Below are 23267 nucleotides of genomic sequence, written 5' to 3' on the forward strand. Positions count from 1 at the left end.
TCCGTCGAAGCGGCGTCCAAGGCCCCAAATCCGACCATCCTGTCCTTCGGTTCTATTGCTCTTATTGAATTGGTTTGGGGACTTGTTGGCTGACCCACAAGTCAAGATTGTGGCGTGTCTGGTGAGGCAAGTACCACAAGTTTACTTAAGCGTCGTCCGAATGCGTTTTGTGTGTCATTATTCTAAAGGGGAGCCGAGTGGAAGGCTCTTCCATTTCCATTTTTTGTATGCTCTCTTGCATTTGTGTTCATTAAATTTGCAAGTAAGTTGAAATGTTTTTGTTTACTTCCTTACATCCACAACTGCCCTTGCTAAGCCTGGCCAAATGGAATGTTCAAAAATTATAAATGAGTTTGCGTTCCCATTAGTCGGAAATTGCAGAACTGGATTTGGAGTGCTTTCCTCACTCTTTAAGTTCTCAAATTATAAAAATTCCATTTTGTTTTAGATCTCTGCATGCACTAGAAACGCCTATAGGATATCAATAACTCGAAAATATCCCAACTAGCTGGAATCTATGCCCTCCAAATTGGTTACTGAGCAAGGGAACCCACTTAGCGGAGACAAGAGCAAACATTTGTGCATTATAATGCCTCGACAATAGCGATTCAGCTGCATTTCACGCTTCCCTAATCCTCGCCAGCTCCCTTCGACAAACATTTCCGCCGAACGTGAGCCAGCTGGGGAGGAATATCCGTTTCCGAGTGGGGAACAAAGCCAAGGGAAAGTGGGATCGTGAGTCCGGAGACTGGGAACAACCAGCACGTGCCTGTCGCTCGACTGTAAAATAATTAGAGCAATTGCATTGGCCTAGGGCCATAAAGTTCGTGGTCGGGCAGTCGCATCTCATTCCCGCCAAAGAACTGACCGCAGTGTTACAATTTTTGACTTTCATTTAATTAAAATGCGATTTTAATGCTACTTAGTTTAAGTGGAAAACTTGCGGCACTATCCTCATTCCCATTTCAAGGCCAAAAGGGCGTAAACTAAGCGGCTCATTCATATAATATTCGAGGGCCAAATTGAAACGCTCATCTCATTTGCAGGCAGGAAAATAATAATGTCAGCAGACTGCTCCCAAAATTCCATATAAGCCACCTGCTGCTGGGACTTCCGATGAACCACAAAGTAAAGGGGGACCAACCCATAACGCACCCATAGATAGGCACCAGATGTCAGGCACATCAACAGAGTAAGGAGCTCTATAAACCCGAAGTGTATCCGACTTGTGATGTACCCTGCACTTTTATCCTAAGAAGGATATTGTGATAATGGTTATATTGGCTATTCAATCACTTGAAGATAGAAATGACAGCTAAATAATTATTCAAAAAATTTAATTAATGTACTACTTTCTGTTATAATTTAAATACAGAGACACTGTGCATACCCTTTCTTCCAAGCGAACGCCTTTTAACAATGCATTTCCACCAAAAAAAAAAATAAATATACATAGGAAAATGTTTCTCAGCAGGCAAAGGGTAGAAAAGGAGGATTGGTGACGAGGGACAGGAAAACGTCAGCAGCCTTCAAAAATTGAGTGCAATTTCGACGCTGATGAGAAAATGCGTTGAACGTGCTCAAGTTGCTCTCTGCCAAACCGAGGAAAATTGTTAGCAAGGCAAAAGTGGGTATTTCCACATTTAACTTTAACCCGTTCGCACCAGTTAACAAAAGGCGTGGAAAGCGATGGCGGCTAAGCTAGAAATTATAAACGAAAAGGGACGCCCAGACATCAGTGGGTCGTGTTTCTGGGATGCCGGCTGATGTTTGTGCTTCTGGCAGCAATTTGTTTGTTTGACGAAGCTTGGCCATCAAAAACATAAAGTGAAGTGTAATTAGCAACCAAACAAAGCCGAGTATGTGGCTCTGATTTCATGACAGACAAAAAAGAATTTATGGTACTTTTGCTTAATTTATAGGGAAATAGGATTTCTTATTTAAGAATCTCCTAAAATAATGGAAATGTTCAGGTATAAGCATAAACTTTTTTTTAATTATTTAGGCTGAGTTTCTGTAGAAGGACGGTACTACTATAGATTTTGCATAATATGCAATATTTTAAAATTCAATTCAATATTATCCAAAACGCATTGCCAAATTCACATATTAAATATTATTCAATGTCGCCAGCCAAATAAATCCATTCAAAAGTCCAAGTGGCTTGGAAAATGCTAAGTAAATCTTTTCTCTAATCTCATTGTCCCGAAGTGATGTCTTGCTCTTCCCATGTGACAAATCAACCAAAAATAATGTGAGTTTCCTTCGGACTGGGCCGTAATTAGCTAACACAAGCGTCTAATCAAGTGGCAAGTAGCATTGACGTCGAGGCTAAATATGCAGCAGATGCTTGCTGATATCAGACGGCCGACTTGAAGGCAATAGCCAAGTGGCCGAGGAGCCACTCCAAAGTATTGAAAATAGTTATCGCAACCTGGGCCGGATGTGACAAAGTGGGCTGAGGTGGCCACACTGGCCGGATGTCGGCATTGGCCAATGGCCATGCATAAAATTAGGTTAGTGGGTGAGACATAATTAAGTTATAGGGTCGCATTGTTTTTTCCACTCTCTCGCATTATTCAATAAGATGATGTCGTGGTGCCTCGAGGACATCAGACCTGGGTACCATCATCGGCATTATTCACTCGGCGCCTTTGACATTTCCGGTGGATTTTTCATTAACAAATCGCCCGGCTGTCGAGCTGGTTACAGCAGCGGCATCGAATTCTGAGTCCCCGGCATAGTTGATCTTAATTACTTGCCATCCATTAAGACAAAGTTCAGCGAAGATTAATTTTATATTATGCATACGGGGAGAATATGAGTGCCACCACTGGCGTACAGCTTGCACTTCATTTTTTTCCAGAGTGGACTCATTAATCTTCGACTTCTCCCAAACGTGCAATTTTTAAACTTCAGATTACGCATACGCAATGTGGTGTAAATAAAACATGATATTAAGAAAGGTTGCGAAATAAGTTCTCACACTAAATAAATTTAAACAGCATAAGTGGATTTTATACGGTTATATGTATTTTTCTAAACTTAAAGGAAAATTGCGCATACGCCGTGAATTATGAAAAAAAAGACTTAAATAGAATAAGAAAAATGTCTTTGCTTAAAATTATTACAATATAAATAAATTTGTTGTGTTCCAGAAAGTAAAAATTGATCCTGAAAAGTGTTTACAAAGCTTAATCACTAATTTAAAACTGCCAAATTATTATTGTGCTCGGTAATGAACGAAGCGATCGTTCATAAAAAGTCGATTAATCAAATAACCAACCAAGCTATTAAGAAAACGCTTATCAAAAAAATGCAAAGAATTGCGAACACGGTCAAATTAGCCACAGCCTGTAATCTTAATAGTTCATAGCTGATAACTGATAGCTTAAAATGCCGCTGGCTAATTGGCCAATCAAAAACTGCCAACTGCAAGTCCAACAAGTTTCAGCAATTAAAAAAATCTAAAGAAACTTGTCGCAAAGGAGACGAGGACACGGGCCAAGACAAACGGAACTAATGCCAGCCTGAAAGGAATCTCAGAAATTAAGAAGAAAACGCTTCATGCAATTGCTCTCGACCCGAGTGCAACTTCCGGTGCATAAATGAAAATAAATACGAGCAAAGCCGAGTCAACACACAGCTCAGGAAGAAGGCACTGTCATCAGCAGCAGCAGCACGACCTCCAGAATGGGAATTTTAATGGCGATGGGATTGGGAATGGCAATGCGAATGAAAATGGGACTGGGAATGGGCATGGCAACGGGAGCCAGAGGCCAGTTGGAGTGACAAAAGTTAGACAAACGGATGTGTAGATTAGACCGGCAACAACAGCAGAAGACTTTGACTAAACAATAGTTGCAGCCAGCGAGCAAACAGCAAACAAAACCGAACAATATGTGCACAATGCCAGCAACAACAGATGCATCCGGCTCCGGCGATGCATCAACTGACCTCATCGCAGCAAGGAGCCTCTCCAGCCACCAAGGACAGCGCTCCAACTTGCGCATATTTAAACTTTTGATTAGCTGCTGCCTCTTAATGCTGTGCATTTACCCAAATGCCTGGCCCTGGTCCATCGGCCCCGGATCGGGACCCTTCTCCGTCTCGGCCGACAGCATCAAGGGTCGCGGCGATACACATCGCCTGGGTGAGATGGGCTCCCAGTCCCACACCTCCTTATCCTCATCCCTGCCGTCCTCGTGGCTCACCCAGAGCAATAACCATGCAAATATATCCGAGTTACTGGACAATCTGCTGCGCGGCTATGACAATAGCATACGTCCGGATTTCGGTGGTAAGTAAGCGAAAAGTCAGTACTATACTATATCCATAGGAATGTCGATTAATTAAGATAAATCTGTTTACTGGTCAAGAACCGAATTATGATACATTTAATGATTACAGGTATGTTTATTAAGTAATAACATTAGCTGGAAGTACAATAAAATGACTCATACATACATAGGCTTATTCGTTCAAGTTTTCTATGACAACCAACTGATTCGGAGTACCAAACACCCCCAAATCATTCAGTCTGTTCCAATTCCTGCGTTGTTTACCCTTTTGACTCCATCCCCATTCCAAGTGTAATCAGCATAGATTCGCAGATTTTCCGCTCAACGGAAGCATTTAATGAAGCGGAAATCGCTGCGAGGCGACACATCACTCACAAACGGCACCAAGGTGATGAATCCTGCCTTGATGATTGCCTCACAGCTTATTGGGTAAATAGTTAGTGTCAAAACCGACAAATATTTACCTACACACAAACAATTTTATTGCTTTTTCCAAGCAACCAGAGCGTTTCCTTCGAGGACATTGCCCAAAACGGATAAGCAATTCGATTCGTTTTCAATCTCGCAAATGGATGAGGCAATAAAAATTTAAATATTTTCGAAATTTAAAATGCCATCCACTCAATTGGGGAATGGATTTTGGTCAACGTGGCGAAAATTGTTTTCGCTCAACGGCTTAAAACCAAATTACATTGTTTTTAACACTTCATTAAGAATGGGCCGTGGCACGCCCCCCTTGAGCGCCCTCCGCCCGCGTCGTGTGGCGCCAGCTGGAGAGGATTCAAAGGATACGCGGCAATGCATATCCGCATCCTGCGAGCGCGACGCATGTTTGCCGAGCGAGCTCAGCAGCAAAGTCATTAAAAACTGTTCGCATAGGCAAAATACAAAAAATTCCTGGGGGCTTCGGGAGGAGGCGAATCTAGGGCCTGAAAAATTGCATATTAGTGCAGAAAAGCTAGATAAAAATGAGTGTCAGCTGGGGATGGTAACAGATTCAGAGGGTTTGGGACTGTCTGCGAAGCGGCTTAAGTGTCATTGTTCGCACAGAGGAGCATTTAACATTTTCATTTGGGGGCTGCGACTCGCATATGAATATTCATGGTTGAACAAAACCGATACGCAGAGTACGGGGATTATATAGTTGGATTGCGTGGCCTTCAGTTGAAGCAAATCCCATTTCCATAACTAAACTAGGCACTGGCTTGAATGGTAACGTGTGAGGAAGGTAATAATGTCACAATGAGCCTTGCAATTAAAGTACGTAAAACAAAACACATTCGTGTAAAGCATGGGTTAAGTTTAAGTATTGAATATTCTAAAAATTTACTTTGATTTTCATTCGAAAACTTTGTTTTCTTACCAACTTGCACTTTATTTCAGGACCTCCAGCCACTATTGAAGTGGATATAATGGTTCGCAGCATGGGCCCAATATCGGAGGTCGACATGGTAAGATTAGAATATCTAATAGAAATATCAAATCATTTACACCTTTAAAATAGGAATCATTTTCATCGAAATATCTTTATCTTTACTCGAAACCTTAGTAACTTATAAAATATTTTATTCAAAATATAAAATTACATACGTACCTCAATACATAATGATATTCCTTTTCATTTGCAATCGTATGTTAAAGATTCTTAAACATACTTTAATTAGATCTGAGTTTTTTGTTTTCCTTATAAGAATCCATAGAATCAAGCTGACAACGCAGCCTTTCTGCTTCCCAATTCAATTTGCAGTGACATCTCCTGTCTGACTTTCTTGCTTTTCTGCAATTCAGACTCAGCCGATTTCTTTATTGCAGACCTACTCGATGGACTGTTATTTCCGCCAATCCTGGGTGGATAAACGTCTCGCATTCGAGGGCGCCCAGGACACGCTGGCACTGAGCGTCTCGATGTTGGCACGGATTTGGAAGCCGGATACGTACTTTTACAACGGCAAGCAGAGCTATTTGCACACGATTACCACGCCAAATAAGTTTGTGAGGATCTATCAGAACGGACGCGTGCTGTACTCCAGCCGGCTGACAATTAAAGCCGGCTGCCCGATGAATCTGGCCGATTTTCCAATGGATATACAAAAGTGTCCTCTGAAATTCGGTTCATGTGAGTACGAAGGAATTGCGAAAGAATGCCAAGTGGCATGCGAAACTCAGCGCTGTAGTATAATTATGCATAATGGCTGCTTATTGCGCTTTGATGTGATTTGTTCTTCTCGTGCCGGCAAAATGTCCACTTGTTGGGTACGAAGGACAATGGACATGGGGTGGGGATTAGGCTGAATGCCATGACATTGGATGGAATGGGACTGGATTCGAGAAACCGTTGGCGACAAGAAATGTGAAGTGAGATATGTTGTGAATTGAAGGGGAAATGAAAGAAAGCAAGAAATGGCACAAGGGCCGGAAATATTCAAGTGGTTCCATGCGTCTGAATGCTGGGAGCGGATTAGATGAGGTAATGGTTTAATGGGATATCCAAATGTGGTTTGGAATCCCTACCCAGAATGGCCAAGTTGGGCATTTACCTCCTCCTCAGATGGGGAAATGGACTTTAACTATTTCAGATCATTCTACAGTAGCAAGATAAATAAAACTACAAATTATATTCTTTAAAAATTATTAACCTTTTTCGGGTTCTGTGATACTTTAAAGATTATTTCGTATTTAATGTGGACTTAAGGGTGCATATTACATACAAAAGCACACGTATTCTTGAATAGTTGTGGGCATATGGAGCGTGATGCTAGGTCATGTGGGAATAATTAAAGAAGTATGCAATGTGTTGAAAGCGAATCTTCTGGCCAGCGAAGGTGCCACGTAGGGTCTAGAGTTGGAATGGGGGAGTAACGTGCAAGGTGTCATTAGGAAATACTCTTGCAATACAATGCGCCTGGTACGGCTTAAGTAGTTTGTATGCTAAATGCGGCGCTTTTGTCCGTGTTGACTCATATGCGCCTCTTTTGAGTCCATTGTTTATAAGTATGTAAGTATTCTTGTAATTGGTCTGCAAATTCGTATATGCATTGCATTTAACGCATGGCGCCGACGCGCAAGTAGCCGCCTATTAAACTTGGGTGGGTCCGAGGTGAAAATAGAGTAAGGTAATGGCCTCAGGACGCATCCTTGAGTTACGCCGGCATGTTTGGGGTCTTTGGTGGCACGGCTGCAGCTGTCCCCACAAGCACAGAAAGTGTGCGGTCCGTCTAGATTTGTATAAAAGCCCTTCATGCCAAACGAGCGACACGGTTGTTCCAAGTCCTTTTGTACAGCCAAATCGGTGATGGGGGATATGTGCTCTAAAGTACACGATTAAGCACTCCTATTAAAGGGAGGCGCCATATTTCTTAAATCGAGGCTGGTGGGATTATTTGCATTTAAGGTTGCAGACGGAAATGTGAACATCTTTGCAATTCCCACTATGCACATTCATTAGGATAATTTGGGAAATGCATATTGGTTTTTATTTTATATTTGAGATCAAAGCCGATAATCATTTACTAGGCTTCGAAGTTTAGTTGGCCGTCCTGCGAACTCGTACGATAACCCGTCGACGATTGCCTCCGCTGTCACTTTGTCCTTCCCTACGACGACGGGATCCTCTATTTGGCCCGATGACCACGCGCCTGATGATGATGACACGGCGGCGTCGGCGCCTCTTCTTTCTGGAGGCAGTGGTGGCCGAGGAGGATTCGGTTGTGGTGGCCGTGGACAAAACTGTGGTTGTCGTAGCAGCAGCCGTGGTGGTTGTGGCCGAGGCACTGGTGGTAGTAGTGGTTGATGCGGAGGACACCTGGCTGCTGTGGAGGATCAGAACGACCAGGACGGCCAGGGAGAGAGCTAGGAGAAAGCGCTTGACGATAGGGTTCGTAGAAGATCAGACACTAATGTCAATGGACCAAACGGATGGATATTTATAGTACCTTTGGGCCAGGGAATGCAAGTATTAGGTTTTATGCAAACACAGATGTGCCCCTTGTGAATATTTTTGCCCATTGTTTCAATTACAGTACCGTCTATTATTTATCGTGCTTTGTTAGGGTTATTAACACCTGTTTGGACGTAAATGGTAATTTTGTTTTCATGCAATATTTAATTTATTTTCGGTACATTAATCTTGATGCGTTTTCGGCTACTTGAATATTTTTTTAACAAGAAAGAACTTTATTTTGGGATTTGGGATATTTGGGATATGCAAGTCAGTTTGAAGAAAACCGAAAAAATGTATAAAGACATATGTATATTGACTTGATTGTCTTCTTGTCAACTTGTAAAATATTCAACAAAAAATTGTGACAATAATTCAAATTACAGCGATTTACCAAACCCATCAAAATTCATCTGCCGATTTACCATTTCAAAGTATCGTCGGATAAGGAATAATTTGTGGTGTTTCTGTGCTCCTCCCTTAACATATTATAGATATTAATATAAAACTAGCTCTAGTCAAAGTGATCATCTCGATAGAATTTAATTTTTTAATGCTTTATTATGAATAACGGCAACGGGCTTCGAAGAAAGTAACCATTAATTCGAGATTTCAGTTGGCCGTCCTGCGAACTCGTACGATAACCCGCCGGCGATTGCCTCCGCTCTCACTTTGTCCTGCCCTGCGACGACGGGATCCTCCATTTCGGCGGATGACCACGCGCCTGATGATGACACGGCGGCGTCGGTGCTTCTTCTTTGTGGAGGCAGTGGTGGTCGAGGAGGATTCGGTGGTGGTGGTGGCGGACGAATCAGTTGTTGTTGTCGTAGCAGCAGCCGTGGTGGTTGTAGCACTGGTGGTAGTAGTGGTTGAGGAGGACACCTCGCTAGTGTGGAGGATCAGAACGACCAGGACGGCCAGGGAGAGAGCTAGGAGAATGCGCATGATGATAGGGTTCGTAGAAGATCAGGAACTAATGTCAATGGAACGACCAAATGGGTATTTATAGAACCTTTGGGCTACGAGTGTTGGGTTCTAAGCAAACACAGATGTGCCCCTTGGGAATATTTTTGGCCATTGTTCCAATTACAGTACCGTCGAGTATTTAGCGAGCTTTGTTAAGATTGTTTACATCTGTTGGGACGTAATAGGTAAACCCAAAATAACGCAAATACAACGAGAGACACATTGTTTTTACTAACATTTTATCATAAAAGGTATTTCGAGTGAAAAGCATTCTTCTCTATATTTAGACTAGAAAGAAATGCATATTTAGCTAAAGTCGGAACTTTACCAAAGTTCAATATAACGCCAGTAGTAACTTAATTTGATTTCAATAATAAAATTTAATTTGCCCGTTACTCGTTGAGTATAAGAGAATTGTTTAAAAGTATTTAACAGCTAAAATTAAGCTCTTACAGTTGTTGCCACGCCCATTCCAACGCCCACAAACTGCAAAAGTTTTCCGCGAAAAACATAAATATAGCGATTAGAAGAAATTTACTCTAAAAAAGGACAAATTTAAACAATTCGCAACTTAACTTATCTTAGACGTCATACTTTAATGTTCCATTTAACAAATTAGCCAAGAGATTTCTCAGAAACTTAAGATTATCCATAGCCACCATATATATTCCAGCATTTTACGCAGTTTTAGCAAAACACAGTGTTTTTAACGGAGAATATAAAATCTTAAAGACATGAATATTGGAAATCAGCTTAATTTAAAAACAAGGTTGAATGCTATAGTTCCTGACTATCAGATACCCGTTACTCAGCTAGTGTGAATGCGAACGCGAAATTTTAGTATTTTTCTGGGATATCGATAGATATTGAGGAATAAAATGAGATAGGGCGTGGTTTTGGTCGGTTTTAGGGAGTTAGAGTGGGCGTGGGAAAAAGTTCCTTCTGTCTGTTACATACTTTTTAACGAATCTAGTATACCATTTTACTCCACGAGTAAAGGGTATACAAATTGTTTGCCTATTAGCAATTCTCTAAGCTTTCCTGCATGCTAAAATCGCACTTAATTACCATTTCCCCAAAATGTCCCCCTTGGATGCTGAACCAGGTTTTGTGCTGGCCATGACATGTCCATTATTTTTCGTTTACAAAAAAATAAACACCTCCTGGCATTTGATGAATTTCCATCACATTTCCTCCTATTCAAATGCAAAACAGAAAGTATGCAATGTAAATGAAGGCAATGGTACTAGTTTAAAATTTGGATACATTTTCTAGAGATAGGCAAGGTGTCTCCTGCCATGTCTGCGAAACCCACTAACTGCCTTTGCAGCTTATCGCAAATGAACAAGCCGCCACCCACCAACCTAGAAATGTATTATTACTTCCGATTTGTTGTGAATAATGCTGGATGGAAGCAGTCAAGAATTCAATTACCCCTCCATCTACACCTCCGCTCCCAAGTATGTATGTACATACATTGCCACCCGCCTAATGTTGACAATTTCCCATTTGATGCGAGCGAACTGAAAATATTGCCAAAGTCAGCGATTGCCAAACAGAGCCAGCAGATCGGGCGACGGTTTGCAGGATGAGAGATGCGGATTTTGGGTGGTGGTAGGTAAACCGATTGCCGCATATGGCGCAGTGTTTGGCAATTTGTGCACTTTGGAGCAGCAGCTCCAGCAGCATCAAAATAAAATAACTGGGCACACGTGAGGCAGTCAGTGATTGAAAGGCAAACCGGCGATGGGATCTCATAGCGAGATAGGTTCCGTAAATGACTAGAGGTAAGGTGCTAAATAAACTTTAAACTTTTGAGCTCACTTGAGTTATCTATGTATGTTAGTTATTGAAACTGACTTTAATAAAAACTTAAAACTGGGCAATATCTTCTTTGTTATATTGGTTGATAGACAAATAATAAATGAGTGTTCTAAGTTCGTTTCCCTTCCCACGTCACTTGGCCAATTCAAATATCCTGCCCAAAAGTCACAGTTCAGGACACAGCTGAGTTCCGCTTGTCACCCCTTTAATAGACATTTGTCCAGAGCGTGTTGCATTAATTTGAAAATCAATCGAAACAGTTGGCTACACAACGTCCGATGTCATCTACCGTTGGAACAAAGAAAGACCACCCGTCGCCATTGCCGAGGACATGAAGCTGTCCCAATTCGATTTGGTCGACTGTCCGGCTGGCAATTTAACGGACATTGTTTACAAGGCGGCTGCTCCAAGACCACAACGTCGCCCATTCAACAACAAGGATCCACCACGACCCACCAGCAAGGTAATGACCACTTTTGCCGGTCCGGCGGCAAAGAATCAGCATGTCCGAGGCACGGGACTTAAGCTGGACAAAGGAGCCTTCGGTACCGGACGGGATGCAACTGGTGGCTCGGGGTCGTCCACCGGTCTAAGTGGCACTATTACGCTGGAAACAAATCATCCGTGTAAGTAAGATACATTCGAGGGATTGTAATTAAATTGCTAAAATATATCTTGACGTTACTATCATACTACTATATCATACCCTGCTTTTTCCAGCGGAGTACTCCATGTTGATGGTGAACTTCCACCTGCAGCGGCACATGGGCAACTTCCTGATCCAGGTGTACGGTCCCTGCTGCCTGCTGGTGGTCCTCAGCTGGGTGTCCTTCTGGCTGAACCGCGAGGCCACTGCTGATCGGGTTTCCCTCGGGATCACTACCGTGCTGACGATGACCTTCCTCGGACTGGAGGCTCGCACGGATCTGCCCAAGGTATCCTATCCCACGGCCCTGGACTTCTTTGTGTTCCTCTCGTTCGGCTTTATATTCGCCACAATCCTGCAGTTTGCCGTGGTGCACTACTACACCAAGTACGGATCGGGGGAGTGCTATTTTATAATCGAGGAGCTGGACTCGGAATCCGGGGAATCGGAGACGGAGCCACTGACCTCGGACTTTCGGGGCAGCACAGAGTCCAAGATTTATGAAGTCATTCCACTGTCCATGTGCGCTATTAGCATGCCGCCGCCTCCCACTCGGCTGGGCATGCTAACCTCCAGGAATCGGAGGCCCCGGAACAGACGACATGGTCTGTGGAGCATGAAGCTTCTGGGTCTCTTCGACTGGCGGCGAAGAAGAAAGCCGCCACGTGCCGACTCCGACGAGGATGAGGATGACGAGCAGACGCAGCTGAGGGCCAACGAGGCACCGACCACGTCTGCGGCAGCTGCAGCGGCACAAGCTGCTGCACAGGCTGCTCGGATCAGTCCTCCAACTGGAGGTCGCCGCCGGATGTCCTACTATCGACGCGAGGAGATGGAGGCCCGAAGGAAGGGCAAACGAACGCCACAGTACAACTCCGTGTCGAAGATCGATCGCGCCTCGCGGATCGTCTTCCCACTGCTATTCATCCTTATCAACGTGTTCTACTGGTACGGCTACTTGTCGAGGAGCTCCAGGATTTTGGCCAACACGCCGGATGCGAGCACCTGATGTTACCTTTTAGCAATTTAGACAGGGTCCTCGAAGAAATCATCAAGCGATCGCCGGCAGCAAACTTACAACTAAAGCTGATGGATAACGATGCATAGGCAGTGTCGCGGAATTTCAACACTGCGATTTTATCAAGTTTTTGCAGATGCATCGTTTAAAATCAGCTTAAGACAAGGCGTGGGGGGGAAATCAGTTGGGGGATCGGGAAAAGCAGGGGATGGGTTTAACTTTTCAGATTCAGTTACGCTCTTATTCTGATTTGCTACCAAATGTGACAACGCTTTATGGGATTTCTTTTCGCGCTAAATTGCTAAAGTACAGAAAACAGAACTCAACTCTAACATATCAGAGGACTTGTTAAAACGGACACTCTCGAAAATGTCTTGCTTCAACAGTCAAAATATCGTAAAAAATTTTCGAAAACAGGTGTTTGATTATTTCAATTTTACAAAAATATAACTTCTGTGATACTTGCTTGCTTTGTTTTGACAATTAGCAGCTCACATCGACGGGTGTCCTGTAAATTTGTTGTACAGCTAACCAATAAGTTGATTAGTTTCGATTATGTGTGTGTCTTAAATAGTTAACGTTGTTTGATAATTGATTTGCAAGTCACAGCACAAGGAATTTGCACTTAGTTGAGCAATTTGTTTAGTTCATTGCAAATTACAACTTTTACATGGGATCACCAAAACATAGGAACGAGTTAGAAATTGCCGTCTCTGCTTTTCTGACCCGGCAAGTAATAGAGGATAAGCTAGTATTTTAATAAGTCACTCAGCCTATATTGTTAATTCAAAGAAAAGTTAGTGGGCCTAAAATTTATTTGGGGACAGACATCAAAATGAATATTCGCAAATGGTTAGTGATTTATTTGTGCAATATGCATTGTTGTCTTTCAAAATTTATTAGCTAGATTTGTTCATGGATAACTTTCAGGCCCAGCAATTTTTCACCCACTCTATATATGTAAAGAAAGTATCCATCAGAGAATGTTACTTGCCGGCAGATACAATATGTACAACTATGTGTAAACACAACAACTAAAGCCAAATAAAAGTCGAATTAAGAAGTTGATAACGAGTAGATTGCTGCACGAGAGTCGCCTGGATTTATGGCTCATAAAAGGTTCAGCAGATCGCTCAGCCGGGGCAGATAAAAGTCCGGCTGGGGCAGCCTGTCTTTTTCCCGCCGGACATCCGAGAGATTATTGTATCGACCCGTGCCTACCAGAAGCGATAGCATGCCACAATTGCTGGCGAAACCGACATCAATTTTGAGGCTACGGGAGAAACTCATTAGGAAAGCTTGAAAGGATGTGTTAATCCCGCTTACCAGTCACCAATCATAAGCGTTCGCTCCGTACGTAGTCCCTCGGCCTTGGTAAGGGGCTCAAGGACCAATGGATTTGGCTTGCCCATCTCGAGGGCTTCCCGCTCCGAACAGGCCTCTATTCCGGCCACAAAAGCTCCAGTGCCGGGAATACAGAAGGCTGGATACTTGTGCACGGCATCCCGGTTGGTGACCAAAAAGGCGGCGTCGGGATTACTGCACAGGATGTGACAGGCACGGGCCATCTTGCAGTAGCTGAAGTACTCATCCCAGCCGACCACCACGGCACCCACGTTCCTCGCCGCCTCGGGGTTCCCAAACTCGCGTGCCACAAAGTCCGGCCATTTGTCGCCCGCAGGCAGTTCTTCTGTTCCTCCGGCTCCGTAGCTGTCGATTCCGTGCTGCCTTAATTCCCGCGCGATGGCCGCATTGCCCACCACATAGACCTTATGCCGAGTCCTGTCGAACTGCGGACTCCCAACCAGATAGTCGGCAATGGCTGCCGTAGGCGATATGATGTGTCGGTCGCTGGGTAAATGGAAGCCAAGGCGCTGGGAGCGCTCAAAGAGCTCCTGTCGCGTCTTCAGTCCATTGTTGGTAATCAGGTACACTTTTTTGTCAAAGCGATCCTGCAGGGCATTCACCACATCCGGAGCACCCGCGATGGCCGTGTCATCCTGCCAAATGGTGCCTGTGCATTTAATGGATATTTAATTTGGTGTCATTTGAGGAGGTTTGAAATTAGAGATATGTTTTCTAAAGCAACTAAATTATATTTAATTTAACACAAGTTTTGGCTTTATTTTTAAGTAATTACAAATGAAAATTTTGTTTGGTAAGCCGAATAGTACATGGGAAATATTTATAACATTCTGCATAGAGATTTTCAGGTATAAACATATTCCTATTGATCAGGTATAAATATATTCCTAAAAATATAAATTGATTTCACCAGCGTCAAGCTATAACCTTTTTCTAATAACTAACGATTTTACGTTTAAAGGTATCAACTTACAAAATTAATAATAGTAATAATCGAGGTATCATGATGGTGAAATGTAAACTTTTAGCTACCGCGATCGCCAAGCTTTTCCCTCACCCATGTAAATTACCACGGATATTTTATACTCTGTTTTTTCAGTAAAGCGACAACTCTGGCAAAAGCTCCATAGCAGCACTCACAAGCCCAACGTACCGCTCTCTGTGGCACCTTAGCCGCCCTTGAAACTCACCGTCGCCGTCGCAGAGAACCGTGTCGAAACTTTGGAGCCACTCGCTCACCTGCTCCCCGGATAGGCCGGTCAAGTCGATAGCACCGCCTCTGGACATTTTGCTTCGTAAACCGCTCCGCCAAATGCTTGCGACTCGACTAAATTGGCGACGGGCTGGCTGATTCCGATTCACGGCGATTGGGGAGAATCTGCTATCTCCCTTTCGCACAAAGCTCGCTCGGAAAAACAAATTGAGTCGGGCATATCGGTTAAGTCATCCGTCTCACAAAATGCTTTTGAATTTATTTAAATATTCTTTGTTCTCTGGTATAAATTGCACTATAAATTTGCGTTAAATATTAATAATCTGTCCTGTCTATTGAAGTTAAATGTAACATCTATACAAACACATGTCCGTACTATTTACTGATTACTGATTCATTTCAAGGCCGTCAGGCTGTCCACGATCGATGGCAACAGATCTCCCAACTTGGGCAGGTACACGTCTGGTATGAGCTTCTTCTCCTCGGGATCCTGGCTTAGCTTCCAACGCTCCACGTCCTTCAGCTGATGGATTCCGGAACCTACGAGCAGGGTCTGGAACCCGCAATTGAAGCCAAGAAGTATGTCCGTATTGGCTCGATCTCCGATCATCAGAGTTCTTGATGGATCGATCTTCTTCTCCCTGACCAGAGACTCACAAATGGCAGGATTTGGCTTCCCGATCACTACAGGATCCCGCTCCGCACAGGTTTGAATGGCCCGCACGAAGCTCCCGCTGCCTGGTACGATCATATTGGGCATGGGGAAACGCTCATCCGTATTGGTAGCCACGAACAGACACTCCGGGTCGTTTAGGTACGAAGCGGCCTTCATCATCTTGGGAAAACTGAAGTGCTCATCGAAGCCAACAACCACGGCTCCGATGTCCGTGTCCAGTTTTAAATGCTGTGCCATGAACTCGGCCAGCGATCCCTTCATGGGTTCCGGGCCCACCTCAGTGTGCTCAATGCCCACGGCGTCCAGTTCCTTGGTGATTCCCTCGCTTCCGATCACGAATACCCGCTTGTTGAAGTTCCGTCGTTTCAGATACGCAGCTGTGGCATGGGCTGTCGATATAATGCCATTCTCCTTGATATGAAAGCCCAGCTCGACGCCTTTCTTGAGAAGTTCCGACCTGGTCTTCGTCGAGTTGTTAGTGCAAAAGTAGATCGACTTTCCCATACCCTTCAACTGGTTCATTACATCCACAGAGCCTTCCAGGGCCTGGCCATAGATCCAAAGGACACCTGCAGTGGAAAAATGGATTAATACCGTGGAAGAAGTTGCTTAAAACTAAGAAAGGAACAGAGCTGAAAAGGTTCTCACTTTGCAGTTGTCAGTTGATCAAATTGATAAATTGAAAGGAAAGATTATTCAAGGCAAAGAGGTCTTTTTGAAATTAATGCTAATACTTCATTGGTAACTTCGCAAAGATACATAAACGAAAAGAAATAAAGGCGTTTATGATTAAGGCAAGAAATACAAAATTTGATATTGCGTATATAATAACAATTTTCTTAATTGATAAGCTTGACAAATATTAATAAACTTAAGGCTCATCATTATGAGCATTAGGGCATTTATCAAACTGCTTTTTACTGCCAACCCTAAATCAAATAATGATTCACATGATTATGAGGGCATCCGAAAGTCGACTTCCCGCCATGTCACGCACTTCACTCTTTGACATTGAAATACACGACGCAGCCACAATACAGAAACTATTGGCTGCTGACGTATTTGGGCAGAATGTGGTATACACATATTTTTATGTAACGCAGCTTCCTGGGGGAATCCTGCGTGGGGGGAGGGAGTTTGGAGTATGCCACCCCACCACCCACTTACCATCGCAGTCGGTTATTACACTGTCGAAGCTGGCTAGCCACTCGGTCACCTTGGCGGAGGACAATTCCAGGAGATTGGTGCACGACTGCTTGTACATGTTGATAGCTGCCTGTCGCGAAAATCTGGCGAAGTTACAACTCATCTATGGCTTTGCAGTGACGACTATCTTATACACATCACTTTTAATTTATTAATTGACTCTCGATTGCGACAAACTCCCTGAGAATTAAAGCAGCTGTTGGCGCCTGTTAAGGCTATGTTACTATCTGTCAGATTTCAGCGGAGCTGTTAGTGCGCCCTGTTAAAGTCAACAGAGTGCTAACAAGTGTTTGGCGCCAAATTTGAAGTTAAGGGCTCCTTGGAAGCAGAACTTCTGTGCAACAAATGCTTATATCCGAAAAATGCATTAAGCCCCCTCAACCGCTGGTAAACACACACTTTGATCATTTGTATGCTTGTTTATTGTTTTATGTGCCTAATCACTAAAATTAATTACTTATAGTACAGGCATTTTTATTTTGTTGAATCTCAGCTTTCTTTTGTGTTTATAAACTTGCTGGAAGAACAAACCATTGCAGAAATTTAATTGAAATACTGACCCTACACGTTACAAAGTTGGTAAGCAAATTAAAAAGGTTGCAAAGCAGCGTTTTTGTGGGGGCGTGGCGAGGGGGTGTTTGTGTGGAGGGAAGAGCTGGAATCGAGAGCGAAAACGTTTTGTACCATAACTTGCGTTTAAATAAATCTCATTAAGCTAGCGCGAAAACGAACGAAAAATTGTTGGCTAATTACAGAAATAAACTATTTTACATTTACGATAATCATAAATTAATAACTAGGACACGAAACGATATCGAGAAAATTGCATGTAGAGGACCGAGGCCCTCTACGTTTTATTTTATGTTGCCATTTGGGGTGCGTCTGCTGATGAGAGGTAATGAGCCAAGTCTATTTTGCTAAAGGATCCTGCCTAGAACTGCGACATAAGCAGGCTCCCACCGCCGCCGCCGCCCCCACCTCCTCCTCCGCCGCCGCCACCTGGACCGCCGCTCGTGCCCAGCACAGATCCCAGCAGACCGCCACTTGACATCTGCTGTTGCTGCATGGGCATCTGCTGTTGCTGCTGCATCTGCATCGATGAGGAGAAGCTGTTCATGTTCCCCACAACGCCAGGTCCCATACTGGCACTAAGGCTGGACAGCCCGGGACCAGGTCCTCCTCCCAGCGATCCCAGACTAGTGGCTCCCATTACACCCGCTGCTCCGCCCAAGCCCGCTCCACCGGGCAGCATACCCATGCCCGGTTCGGGGCTCTGGTTTTTCTTTTTACGCTTCTTCTCCTTTTTGCGCTTCTTACGCTCCTTGTCGTCCTCATGGCGTTTCTGCTTCTTGTGCTTTTTCTCGTAAGTCTCCAGGCCGGCCGAGTCTGCAAGATGGTTCATTGGGTGATGTGTGATCGAGTTGAGCGATAATTCAGCAGATTGCTTACCGAGCAGCGTGGATTCCTGTCCCGTGGTCACGCCGTCTTTGTGTTTTTGCTTTTTGTGTTTGTTTTTGTGTTTACGCGCAGGTGTGACATATGTGGTACGATACTGTTCCGGCAGCTGAAAGGAGCACCAGAATCGGATAAATTAGCAATGTGCAGAAGAAAAATAAAATGAGATAATTTATGCAATTTGTTGTAGTAACGATTGATAAATCGTTTGGTTGACATATATGACGTGTAAAAAATATTTCGCGAAACCTTTTAAGATGAATTGCGTATAGAAAAACGATCACTCTACTATAAAAGCGTATATTAAACATATATTTATTAACCCGATATTATTAGATTACATATAGGTTGAAAAAAAAACTCTCAAGAATATTAAACACCAATAATTCAATAACAAGAAAGGAAAGTGGCTTCGTCAAGCTGTAGCTTACACGATCAAAAACAACGACGGTAATTTGCTGTTTTTTGGAATATCATATTATCCAACCATATGGCAGCAATATGATTTAGTGGCCTGATCTGGCGCGTTCCGACTTATACACCACTTGCAACAAAAATTTAAAACAGAAAGACTAGTTTACATAGAAACCGGCAAGCGGACATGGCTATATCGACTTAGCTGTGAATTATCACTGCGTTGCGAACTACTGACTCAATATACCCTGTTCAAAAGTGGTTTAAAAACATTACAGAAAAGACGCAACCAAATAACACTTCATAGTTCAGGCTGTTCAAGGACTAGGATTACGCTTAAGGGATACCAATATTATTGCTCTTAAATCCAAATTTCATATGTAATATTTAAAAGGCGAAAATAATGAATGCAAATGTATAGAGACCCAAAGCAGTGAATAGCGTCTAAATGTTTCTTGAAATGTTGAATGTGCCAAATCTAAAGATTCGTCATTCTTAAAACAGAGCAAGCGAAATAAAAGCATATTGGGAAAACCAACCGGTCCGGGATGCAGGCGGAATCCGGCCAGCTGCACGGGGGTCAGCGGAAGAAGCTCCTTTCCACCAATGGGCGGCTTTTCGATCACGCTCCGCAGCGTGCTATTCTCCACGGGATGCGTGATGAGGTCGTTAATGCCGGGGATGTTCTGCAGAAACGAGGCCAGCGACTCCTTGAACTTCTTCTCCTTGAACTTGGTGAGTGTGTGGTGCAGTCCGTACTCGGTCATGAGATCCTTGTCGCCGGTAAGTTCTGCCTTGGCGGGCGGTTCCTTCATGGAGTAAAATGGCCCCGTGTGAATGATCGTGGGCGTCTTGCCCAGCGAAATGGTCGTTTTCAGGGTGCCGGAGGAGTCTTGACGGGCCACCACGGGTGATCGGCCGCCGCCGTGGGGCGATGACTTCGGTGAGTCCATCATGTTGCCGTAGTTGCTCATCATCTTGGAAACTCAGCGATTCTCTTCACTCTTGGCAGACCACACACACACTCGCACCGCACCGCACAAGCTCACGCACACAGGGGCACAGCAACAAGGCAAGGCCAGCCGAAGGTGTCGCCTGTCGCGGCTCTCGGGCTACGCTGGCCAAGCTCACACTCTGCAAAATGCGCCGCGTCTGCCCGGCACTTCGGCGGACTCTTTTCTGGTCGAAAACTCAACTAATTATTTGCTCTTGTGGCGTTTTCTAACAGATTTCGGAGGCAAGTCTCGCCATCTTGTTGTGTCCGCGAACCAGTGTGACCGCATTGCGACAGCTAGCGAAATACTGAGGCTTTAACGAAAACGCGAGATGAACGCGCCGTAAAAATACCAAAATTGTTCTGGGAAATATCACAGATGGAAATACCACACAGGGTTGTACTGTGCGGTAAACTATCGAGTATTCATCGTATAATACATTTTCAATTACTTTTGTAAATAATATAGTCACTTACTTTTGAACTATTATTATATGTATCGTATGTATGCTCATATGTATATTTTTAAAACAGTAATTTTAAAGAAATACACAAACATAAATTAATGGCTGCCGAAACTGTAAAAGCGGGCTTGCACATACAGTTTGGTTTGACTTTAGGTAGCTTTTGCTATAAATGACCCATAAAGTGAATATCTTATAAACTAGCAATTTAGTGACGGGACATATCGTATTTTGAACGATCGTCAAACCAATATTTTTATACACAACTTTTTCATACGAAATTGTTTTAGAATTTCAAATTCCAACATAGTGGAAAATTTCCAAAACAATCGATAGCACCCTGGCCATCATATGACCACTATCGAATGCACATCGCCAGCCCTGCGACCGCTCCGAGCCCCACAACACGAAAAACAGTCGGAAAAACACACATCAAACTAGTGTTGTGTTTGTAGTTAAATAACGATTATCCTCATAACTCGCCCGCACCAGCCATGCAGTTCACGCTCCGTCATGTTGTTTCGGCAGTAGCCAAGGTAAGGATCGGGCGACATAACCGATTCCCCAAACGCCATCGCCCCTCAAGTTATGCAATCTAACCTCACCGAGGGGGTCGAGAAATGGGCAGGAAAAGCCTGGAAAATGCATTTGGATCACCTGCAGTGCTCATATGATCACGGTGGGTGATTCACTGGCGTTTGGGGGATTTGTTTGGCCCCGTTTTCAAGGTCGCTAATTGGGCCAATTATCAGCTGATAGTCGGCCAAAGATTAGTGCGAAATGCGTGCGACTGGCGTGATAAATGATAAGGTGCCACAACATGTAGTAATCTGCCGTCTTTACAGACTCCTCTGCGCACTAATGCCGCCATTCTGGGTGCCCTTAACGCTCGCTGCTACTCCAGCACCCACGAGGCGGACATCGTGGTGATTGGCTCCGGACCCGGTGGCTATGTCGCCGCCATCAAGGCCGCCCAGATGGGCATGAAGACGGTCAGCGTGGAGAAGGAGGCAACTCTGGGCGGCACCTGCCTGAATGTTGGCTGCATTCCCTCAAAGGCGCTGCTGAACAACTCCCACTACTACCACATGGCCCACTCTGGTGATCTGGAGAATCGTGGTATTAGCTGCGGTAGCGTTAGCCTGGATCTGGAGAAGCTTATGGGCCAAAAGTCGAACGCCGTGAAGGCTTTGACCGGTGGCATTGCCATGCTCTTCAAGAAGAACAAGGTGACACAGCTGACGGGCTTCGGCAGCATCGTCAATCCCAACGAGGTGGAGGTTAAGAAATCCGACGGCTCCACGGAGACTGTCAAGACCAAGAACATCCTCATCGCCACCGGCTCGGAGGTTACCCCCTTCCCTGGCATTGAAGTAAGTACAAAACCTCTACAGCGCGCTTGATTAGTAATGCATGCCATTCAAAAACCTTCACAGATCGACGAGGAAGTTATTGTGAGCAGCACTGGCGCCCTGAAGCTGGCCAAGGTGCCCAAGCATCTGGTTGTTATCGGCGCCGGTGTCATTGGTCTGGAGCTGGGTTCGGTATGGTCGCGTCTGGGCGCTGAGGTCACTGCCATTGAGTTCATGGACACGATCGGCGGCGTGGGCATCGATAACGAAGTCTCCAAGACGTTCCAAAAGGTGCTCACAAAGCAGGGACTTAAGTTCAAGCTGGGCACCAAGGTGACGGCTGCCTCTCGCAGCGGCGACAACGTTACCGTGTCCGTGGAGAACGCCAAGTCTGGCGAGAAAGAGGAGATCCAGTGCGACGCCCTGCTGGTCAGTGTTGGACGTCGTCCCTACACCGAAGGTCTGGGTCTGGAGGCCGTGGGCATTGTTAAGGATGACCGCGGCAGGATCCCCGTCAACGCCACTTTCCAAACTGTGGTGCCCAACATTTACGCCATCGGCGACTGCATCCACGGACCCATGTTGGCGCACAAGGCTGAAGATGAGGGCCTCATCACCATTGAGGGCATCAACGGCGGCCACGTGCACATCGACTACAACTGCGTGCCCAGTGTAGTCTACACGCATCCCGAGGTCGCGTGGGTTGGCAAGAGCGAGGAGCAACTGAAGCAGGAGGGCGTTGCCTACAAGGTGGGCAAGTTCCCCTTCCTGGCCAACTCTCGTGCCAAGACCAACAACGACACCGACGGTTTCGTCAAGGTTCTGGCCGACCAGGCCACCGATAAGATCCTGGGAACCCACATTATCGGACCTGGTGCCGGCGAGCTCATTAACGAGGCTGTGCTGGCCATGGAGTACGGAGCCGCTGCCGAGGACGTTGCCCGCGTTTGCCATGCGCATCCAGTAAGTGATCACCCAATCTGATTTGAACATTTCCAGCCTAATGCACAATCCTTTCTTTCAGACATGTTCCGAGGCCCTGCGTGAGGCTAATGTGGCAGCTGCCTTTGGCAAACCCATCAACTTCTAAGCACTTCCCAATCCCTGCCAGATAGTGAAGAATTTTGCACCGCGTTTGAAATCTTTGAATAACCCCTATTCGAAAAATTATCCTGACGGCCGAAACGACAGTCTCCGCATATTTGTAACTCTCAATGTAGGAACAGAAAAGTGGAAAATATAAATAATGGTAATGGCGCCAGGCGTTAATTGCAATGTAATATGTGTATTAAGCTAGAATAAATACAACACTGTTTGAAAACTCGAAACTGCAGTTCAGCAGATTAATACCTTTTCAATATCGTTAGATTTTCTGGTGTACAACTAATAAAGCTACAAGCTAAAAAAGAATGGAAAAATAGGCGTCCTGTATTAAA

The 23267-nt window shown here is 44.6% G+C and overlaps 5 protein-coding genes across 5 annotated transcripts; 2 read left to right on the forward strand and 3 right to left on the reverse strand.

Moving 5' to 3' along the window:
- The first annotated feature begins 3325 nt into the window (after positions 1-3325).
- Positions 3326-13106, forward strand: LOC117140683 (gamma-aminobutyric acid receptor alpha-like). The gene is made up of 5 exons (XM_033303739.1): positions 3326-4300; positions 5685-5752; positions 6114-6417; positions 11289-11654; positions 11749-13106. Exons 1-5 carry the CDS (start codon positions 3901-3903, stop codon positions 12681-12683), a joined length of 2073 nt encoding a protein of 690 aa, XP_033159630.1. The 5' UTR covers positions 3326-3900; the 3' UTR covers positions 12684-13106.
- Positions 13107-13532: 426 nt separating this feature from the next.
- On the reverse strand, positions 13533-15394 carry LOC117140686 (glycerol-3-phosphate phosphatase). Its single transcript, XM_033303741.1, has 3 exons — positions 15248-15394; positions 14019-14706; positions 13533-13965 (listed from the first exon to the last, which is right to left on the reverse strand). The coding sequence occupies exons 1-3, from the start codon at positions 15342-15344 to the stop codon at positions 13803-13805; spliced, it is 948 nt and encodes a 315-aa protein (XP_033159632.1). The 5' UTR covers positions 15345-15394; the 3' UTR covers positions 13533-13802.
- Positions 15395-15495: 101 nt separating this feature from the next.
- Positions 15496-17367, reverse strand: LOC117140684 (glycerol-3-phosphate phosphatase). Its single transcript, XM_033303740.1, has 2 exons — positions 17114-17367; positions 15496-16515 (listed from the first exon to the last, which is right to left on the reverse strand). The coding sequence occupies exons 1-2, from the start codon at positions 17253-17255 to the stop codon at positions 15665-15667; spliced, it is 993 nt and encodes a 330-aa protein (XP_033159631.1). The 5' UTR covers positions 17256-17367; the 3' UTR covers positions 15496-15664.
- A 184-nt stretch (positions 17368-17551) lies between these two features.
- LOC117140964 (mediator of RNA polymerase II transcription subunit 19) lies at positions 17552-20308 on the reverse strand. The gene is made up of 3 exons (XM_033304187.1): positions 19561-20308; positions 18602-18716; positions 17552-18538 (listed from the first exon to the last, which is right to left on the reverse strand). The coding sequence occupies exons 1-3, from the start codon at positions 19996-19998 to the stop codon at positions 18084-18086; spliced, it is 1008 nt and encodes a 335-aa protein (XP_033160078.1). The 5' UTR covers positions 19999-20308; the 3' UTR covers positions 17552-18083.
- A 526-nt stretch (positions 20309-20834) lies between these two features.
- Positions 20835-23164, forward strand: LOC117140712 (dihydrolipoyl dehydrogenase, mitochondrial). The gene is made up of 4 exons (XM_033303778.1): positions 20835-21015; positions 21325-21852; positions 21916-22794; positions 22856-23164. The coding sequence occupies exons 1-4, from the start codon at positions 20974-20976 to the stop codon at positions 22919-22921; spliced, it is 1515 nt and encodes a 504-aa protein (XP_033159669.1). The 5' UTR covers positions 20835-20973; the 3' UTR covers positions 22922-23164.
- Positions 23165-23267: the final 103 nt, after the last annotated feature.

Source organism: Drosophila mauritiana, chromosome 3L (genome assembly GCF_004382145.1).
Source record: "Drosophila mauritiana strain mau12 chromosome 3L, ASM438214v1, whole genome shotgun sequence".
Classification (NCBI taxonomy): domain Eukaryota; kingdom Metazoa; phylum Arthropoda; class Insecta; order Diptera; family Drosophilidae; genus Drosophila; species Drosophila mauritiana.

Coding starts and splice junctions, on each gene's coding strand:
- LOC117140686 (XM_033303741.1), bottom strand. CDS start 15,344: ATGTCCAGAGGCGGTGCTATCGACTTGACCGGCCTATCCGGGGAGCAG. Junction 14,707..15,247: donor GGTTCTCTGCGACGGCGACG/GTGAGTTTCAAG, acceptor TTAAATGCACAG/GCACCATTTGGCAGGATGAC. Junction 13,966..14,018: donor ACGCTTATGATTGGTGACTG/GTAAGCGGGATT, acceptor TTTCTCCCGTAG/CCTCAAAATTGATGTCGGTT.
- LOC117140712 (XM_033303778.1), top strand. CDS start 20,974: ATGCAGTTCACGCTCCGTCATGTTGTTTCGGCAGTAGCCAAG. Junction 21,016..21,324: donor TTGTTTCGGCAGTAGCCAAG/GTAAGGATCGGG, acceptor CCGTCTTTACAG/ACTCCTCTGCGCACTAATGC. Junction 21,853..21,915: donor CCCCCTTCCCTGGCATTGAA/GTAAGTACAAAA, acceptor AAACCTTCACAG/ATCGACGAGGAAGTTATTGT.
- LOC117140684 (XM_033303740.1), bottom strand. CDS start 17,255: ATGAGTTGTAACTTCGCCAGATTTTCGCGACAGGCAGCTATCAACATG. Junction 16,516..17,113: donor TGTAATAACCGACTGCGATG/GTAAGTGGGTGG, acceptor TTTCCACTGCAG/GTGTCCTTTGGATCTATGGC.
- LOC117140964 (XM_033304187.1), bottom strand. CDS start 19,998: ATGATGAGCAACTACGGCAACATGATGGACTCACCGAAGTCATCGCCC. Junction 18,717..19,560: donor TCCGCCTGCATCCCGGACCG/GTTGGTTTTCCC, acceptor TGCTCCTTTCAG/CTGCCGGAACAGTATCGTAC. Junction 18,539..18,601: donor ACAGGAATCCACGCTGCTCG/GTAAGCAATCTG, acceptor ACCATCTTGCAG/ACTCGGCCGGCCTGGAGACT.
- LOC117140683 (XM_033303739.1), top strand. CDS start 3,901: ATGTGCACAATGCCAGCAACAACAGATGCATCCGGCTCCGGCGATGCA. Junction 4,301..5,684: donor CATACGTCCGGATTTCGGTG/GTAAGTAAGCGA, acceptor ACTTTATTTCAG/GACCTCCAGCCACTATTGAA. Junction 11,655..11,748: donor GCTGGAAACAAATCATCCGT/GTAAGTAAGATA, acceptor TGCTTTTTCCAG/CGGAGTACTCCATGTTGATG.